This window comes from Coenobita brevimanus, chromosome 102, assembly GCF_032717465.1.
Source record: "Coenobita brevimanus isolate Jiangsu-jjx chromosome 102, ASM3271746v2, whole genome shotgun sequence".
Lineage (NCBI taxonomy): Eukaryota > Metazoa > Arthropoda > Malacostraca > Decapoda > Coenobitidae > Coenobita > Coenobita brevimanus.
The window spans coordinates 30,490,443-30,497,357 of NC_137055.1; the positions used below are offsets into that span (position 1 = coordinate 30,490,443).

General features: G+C 42.1%; 1 protein-coding gene across 1 annotated transcript; it reads right to left on the reverse strand.

Moving 5' to 3' along the window:
* Positions 1 to 3,102: 3,102 nt before the first annotated feature.
* On the reverse strand, positions 3,103 to 5,084 carry LOC145415430 (uncharacterized). The gene is made up of 2 exons (XM_080284710.1): positions 4,909 to 5,084; positions 3,103 to 4,321 (listed from the first exon to the last, which is right to left on the reverse strand). The coding sequence occupies exons 1-2, from the start codon at positions 5,082 to 5,084 to the stop codon at positions 3,103 to 3,105; spliced, it is 1,395 nt and encodes a 464-aa protein (XP_080140836.1).
* Between the last annotated feature and the right edge of the window lie 1,831 nt (positions 5,085 to 6,915).

Consider the following 6,915-nt stretch of genomic DNA (forward strand, 5'->3'; position numbering starts at 1 on the left):
GGTCGTGATTATAATGAGATAGGGAGACGCTCCGTCAAAGTCCGTTACCATGCCTTAGGTGTATACTCTCTCTCTCTCTCTCTCTCTCTCTCTGTCAGTGTGTGTGTGTGTGTGTGTGTATATGTGTGTGTGTGTGTGTGTGTGTGTGTGTGTGTGTGTGTGTGTGTGTGTGTGTGTGTTCCTATTATATTTAATGAACGGCTTCAGCTATCAACGTGAAACCTTCAGCGTATCAAAATATGGCCAAAATCTTGGACAAGTTCGAAAATGGCCACTCGGAGTCAGGGTCAAGGCCACCAAAATTACTGCCAAAGGTCAACTAGTTTTTATCGCCTACCTTTAGCACCATTATATCTCATGAACGGCGTGAGCTATCAACATAAAACCTTCATGGTATCAAAAGATGTCCTAGATTTTGAACTTGGCAAGCAGCATATTCTGGCTGGAGATTAGCATTCGGCACCCATATTCCTTTTTTTTTTTTTAATATTATTATTAATGCATACCACGCATATTCACCGGTAAAGGGTGAACAACAGACCTGTTGGCCCAAGGATGAGGTGAAGGGTAATGTGGTGTCGGAGTGGGGGAGGAGTAGAGTCCATGGTGGGTGGGAAAGAGGGGTGCAACTGGGGTAGCGGTGCGGGGTAAGTGACGAGTTGTCGACGGTGGGACAGGGACAATATGGTTAGCAGATACACATCCACAAGAACAGTCGAGTATTATTATACAGATTTATAGTGGAGCAGCAGTAGTAGTAATGTGAGGGAAATTAGACACAATGGAAAAAAGGAGATTAGTAGTGGCAGCGCCAACAATGGTAATAACAGATTCAGCGTCTTGTGCTAATGTTGTTTGTGTGGGAGTTATGATGCGATGAATAATTTAATACAGCAGACGTTATAGGACCGGACGACTAGAAACCCCCTAAGGAATATGACGGCTCGCAGTACGAGGATACCGGGAAGTAAAAGTAATAAAAGAGGCAGAGACTGAAGGAAAATAATGCACGTATGAGGTGAAGCAACGGTTAAGGCCTGGATAACAAGGCGGAGCAGGATATCACAGGTATATCTTTGCTGTCTCATAATTTGTGTTGTTTGCAACTAATTTCTTCTGGTTATAGTAAATTGTTGGCGAATGCTCTCCGCTGTCCATCACCATGTGGATTATTCGTCCATATAAAATAACTGAAACATTTGTAGCCATCCTCACAGCTACTGTGGGAATCAGCATTAAATTCACAATCATTCTATAGTATACCTATAGACAAGCCAGGAATAACATTCAGAAACATTATCACTGCAGTGATAATGACCAGTTGCAGCTGATATACAACTGGCTCGGTGCTTTATTTGTATCATGAGGATCCGAAACAGATGGGTCAGGTTCACAGGACACCATGACAACATCGTAGTCTGTGTTATAATACTGTATAAGCTATGTATGTTACGAACGCATAATGTTTTGCAGGTGAATAGCATGGAAATGTTTCGAATCCATTTTCATTAGGTTTCTCGCTATTCGCCTCGTAGCTCAGTTCCAAACTACCACTCACGATTGTCCGTTCACCTGACCTCTCTCTAACCCTGACTTCCACTTCCCACCACTGAGGGGAGTACAAAAACTTCGGTGCGTGGGTGTACATCCGGTTGATAATGAAAAAATTGAAACATTTTAGAGGATATATATATATATATATATATATATATATATATATATATATATATATATATATATATATATATATATATATATTTAAAGTAACTGATAGATTTGCTAGTCATTAACCCACTGGATCTCAGAGTTGCTGGGCGAGGCATTGCCCTGGCAGGGTACTAAGCGTAACGCCCTCCCTTATAGGCTCATAGTCGCGAAGCTCATAGGTCCCTACCCGGGGGTTCCCTACTTTATATAGACTTGAAAATTCCCAGTTTTGTCCAATACTGAGAACACTGGGCTCCAATGGGTTAAAGAAACTGATCAATTTGCCAGGCATTAACCCATTGGATCCCGGAGTTGCTGGGCGAGGCATTGCCCTGGGCGGGTACTAAGCATACCGCCTTCCGCCTATCAGCTCATAGTTGCGAAGCTCATAAGTCCCTATCCGGGGGTTCCCTGCTTTATTAAGACTTGAAAATTTCCAGTTCTGTCCAATATTGAGGACACTGGGCTCCCGTGGGTTAAAGAAACTGATAAATTTGCCAGTCATTAACCCATTGGATCCCAGAGTTGCTGGGCAATGCATTGCCCTGGGTGGGTACTACTATCCATTTCAGAGGCGGAGTTGCGCTGTCTATCGCAAATATCTCCTAAACGAATCGTTGGATCAGTATGGTATCTCAACACACTACTTTTGACATCCGGGCCTAATTTATGACCCTTAAACCATATTGCTATTTATGTTATGTGCGGAGTTTACTCGTGAAAAATAACAGAAAGTCGACTAGTCATGTTGACGCATTCGAAGGAAAGTGTTGCCCCCCCAACACCCTCCCAAACTATTCCTTAACTACCCCTACTTCTCCCCCTTCTCGTCCTCGTTATCCCTCCTATTCTCCCCGAGCTCCTCGCCTCCTTCATCACTCTTGTGTCCCTCCCTCATTATCCCAGCACTGTATTATAATGTAAGAATGTTATGTAGTTGTAGACGTATTGATATGATTATTTGCAATGGATGCAAGTCGTATTTCGCGTAGAAAGTACTGTACATCAGGATGATTACGTACATGTAATAGAAGCTATGCCTATATGTTTGCAGTGTTTATGGTCAACCATTGAAATTCACGAACTACAAATTGTATCACTTGTTGCCTGAACCTTCTCGGAGAAGTTATTACTATTATTACAATACTGTGTATTCATCCTATAATGTGAACATGGTCCAGTTGATATATATTGTTTTACCTGTCTCTATTTATATTATTACAAAATTATAAACTCCAATGCTCTATTGTATATGATGCGTAATATTCATTAATATATACATACATACATCGTCATTTTATTGTAAATACTATTACATACATTCCATTACATTTATTAAGTTGGAGCAATATATCATATTGTAGGAATAAAACTATGTAAACAATATAACAAAATTTATTCAACATCACTTTCAAAGAAGACGTCATCATCTTCATCATCACTGCCGATGTTGATAATAATGGGTTCCACTCCTTCGTGTATGTTGTCAGTCTTCCAGTATTCTTCTTCAAATTTGCGGGAGTGCTGAACAGCCCCCGTCCACACGTCCTTGTGTACCATATGCCTGGCTTCCTCCAATCTATCCTGTAGGTCCGTCCGGGTAAACCGTTGTAGTGTGGAGCACACATGGCGCTTCATACAGCCCCATACTTGCTCGATGGCGTTGAGTTCTGGGTGGCCAGGTGGCAACCGTATGACCTCGTGTCCCCACATACGGATGGTGTTGTCGATTTTATACTGGGGTTGTGGGCGGTTCTGCTGGCAAAGGAGCAGCAGCTCAGGGCGAGTGGCAGCTGGTGGGATGGAAATTTTGTGCTGCTCCAGCCATCTGATGAGGTCCGCCTTCCTGGTGGCTGTGGTAGGGCATCGACTCTCCTCTGTTAGCTGACTGTGGTAAGGTGCATTATCCAGTACAAGCACCGATGGGTTTGGCAGTGACGGAAGGAGCTGCGTTGTTAGCCATCGCTGGAACAGTTCTCCGTTCATTTCCCCATGATAGTCACCCTGGTTACTTTTGGCTGGGTAGCACAAGTAGGAACCGTCAACAAAACCTTCGTCCGTGCCAGCTGCGACCACCACAAATCGCTCCCCTTCACCAGGTGGTACCTGACGACTGTAGGTGGTGCTGATGGGAGCCTGATTGGTATCCACCCACTCCCTACTGTGGCCCATCATGGTGGTAAACCATGTCTCATCCACATACACCACCGTTCTTGCCTCCTTCCGGTGGCGTTGTAGAGCCCGGAGAGCGGCTATCCGACGACACACCACCTCCAGCGATTCCTTCCTCACATACATCTTGCGTTGTGACACTCTGTATCGGAATCCCATGGTGTGCATGATCCGCCAAACTGTTGTTTCAGAGGTATCCTCGGGGATAATACCAGCTGTTTTCAGATCAGCTGATATGACACTGAGTGTGAAATGTTGTCTTTCTGAAAACTTTCTGTGGATGTGGCGGCGTATTGCACCGACAGTAAAGTTGTCGAAGCATCCCGTGTAGGTTGTGGACGGTGGTGCTGGTGTGGAAGGGGAGGATGTGGCGGCTTTGCTGACAATGCTCCTCACTGTTGACACACTCGTGCCCATGATGTTCGCAACTCGCTCGTAAGGCCTGTGTACATAAGGATCAGTGTTGTTATATTTTGCATTTCTTCTATAATATGACATTGCGACATAATACAGTCTGCCTTACTGTTATATATGTTAAGAAACGTGTACACATAACATAAAACAGAAAAATCTTTTGATATAGATAGCAAGTTCACTTACACAGGAAAGTCTATTACATCAATACTCGCATAATGCAAAATATGGTAGGTTATTATAGACAGAAAAGACTCGAAGGAAAAGGGTCTTGTGGCTCAATCTTTACCCAGAGCCTTAGGAACCAGCAGCATCTTACTTTGCTTTCACAGCCAGAGACCTCGTTCTCCCCTATAAATAATTGACTCCAAGATAGTTGGTATAATTGTTATCCATGAGATCATTATGATTTTTTTTTCAGTGATTCTGCCAACATTATTATACACTTATATAGCAACAGTACCGATTGAATATTTTTGTTGTAATTTTTACTTTTTATACCATTGTCTAGCAAATGCTCGAACAAAATAAAGTGAAGTGGGTGGTTATTATGCCCGCCGTATTCAAAGAAACACAGCACATATACTATAAACATGGACAAAACTATGTACTCACCTATTCAAACTTATGTAAGTTCGACCACGGGTGCTTTCCCTCTTGAACAAAGTGGCAAGACGAATGATAAAAGCTGTCCTGCATCCACGGGGGCAACGGGAAGACATTGTAGATAATGTTGTTAGTGGGCGTGCCTCGACAGTCAATGATCTATCCCCTGTACCTGCTGATGTCATAACCTCGGGAAGGGGAAGGGGGGGTACCTCAGAGAAGGGGGAAGTGATACGGGAGACTGAGGATATTCAATGAAACCATAAATTGCTTATTAAAAATAAAAGATGAACAAATAAAGCAACCATGAACGATTTTATTTGGTTGCCCAAAAACAAAACTGACTTCATATTTTTGGTAACCGTAGATACATCGGTAATGAAACGGCCATAACAACGTAATTAGCCAATGATTTTATGGTCGTTTGACCCACTCTGGTTTTCATGGCCACACACAACAGTAGGTTTCATTCATTCATTGCCAGACGCCATGTATCCCAGACGGGGTGGCCAAGGGCTTAGAGTTAATTGTTTTACAGGGAGGGGCACTAATCCTCCACCAACCCCACTTGACACGTAGTAGGTAATTGTGTTAAATAATATTACTAATGTATGATAAGTATATACATACTGTCATATTCAAATATTATGTATGCAATTAGAATGAAAAAAGAAAACGGAAGTGCAAAGATGGGAGAGGGATGGTGTGACTGGGAGTGAAGAGGGAAACGGGGAGGGGGTGAACGCGATATTGGGGGGTAGGGAAGGAGTGGTCAGAGGGTTGTTCAGGGTGTTAGTGGAGGAGCTACCCCACACAGTCGCACTCGTCCGATTTTGTATAACACCTTAGATTTGATGACTGGATTAGGCTTAATATCCTTCAGTAAACTCCTAATGTAACATATGTAGCAGTATGGTTTAAGGGTCATAAATTAGGCCCGGATGTCAAAAGTACTGTGTTGAAATATCATACTGATCCAACGATTCGCTTAGGAGATATTTGCGAAAAACAGCGCAACTCCGCCTCTGAAATGGATAGTAGGCGTACCGCCCTCCGCCTATCGGCTCATAGTCGCGAAGCTCACAGGTCCCTACCCAGGGGTTCCCTACTTTATTAAGACTTGAAAATTCCCAGTTTTGTCCAATACTGAGGACACTGGGCTCCAATGGGTTAAAGAAACTGATAGATTTGCCAGTCATTAAATACAGTGCCCTAGCGTCCAATACGCATTAGTCCAGTACTATTCGCGTCCAGTACGGTCGGCACAAAAACAACAATAACAATTTATTACTCTAGTACGGATTTGTTGGGCTAGTATGGATTGGCTGCACAAAGTGGGCCAAACCAAGGCCTTCTCAAACAAGGCCTCTTTATAGAAAACGTGACGTCACTAGTGTAGGCCGAGACAAGACCAGCCAACCCACGCTCCCAGCAGGAGTATATCTCGCCAATAATTGAATCCAGGCTTTTGGTAGTAATACCTTTTATATACTATTAATCTTGCCTTTCTTCTTTAGCTGAGAGCGTAATATTCTTCGCCAAGATAATATGAAACAAATCCATTGAACTTAAAAACATGAAACAAATTTTATCAACATTTTAACTTTAATTATAATATTTTTCAAATCAAAAGTATGTACACCCGACACAGGCAGCTCTGCCTTTTGTTTACTCTTGCATTTAAAAAAAATGCTGCAGGGATGCAATAGATGCATTTTGCCATCATACAACTAACATTTCACTTAATCATTAATTATGGTAGAGTTTTAAAACAAAAATCGTAATAATAATAATAATAATAATAATAATAATAATAATCTATTTTACTGGTTCTGAAGAGAGAAAGAGAGAAAGAGAGAGAGAGAGAGAGAGAGAGAGAGAGAGAGAGAGAGAGAGAGAGAATAAAAATAAAAGTAAAGGGGAGAGAAAGAATAGAATTAAAACTAACAACAGGGATATGGTAGAAGCATTTTGCTATATATACATCATAACACTAACATAACACTTAAATGTTAA

Excerpts from the sequence above, each read along its gene's own strand:
- LOC145415430 (XM_080284710.1), bottom strand. The coding sequence starts at position 5,084 with ATGACATCAGCAGGTACAGGGGATAGATCATTGACTGTCGAGGCACGC. Across the intron at positions 4,322-4,908 it reads ACTTACATAAGTTTGAATAG|GCCTTACGAGCGAGTTGCGA; the intron begins GTGAGTACATAG and ends TTATGTACACAG.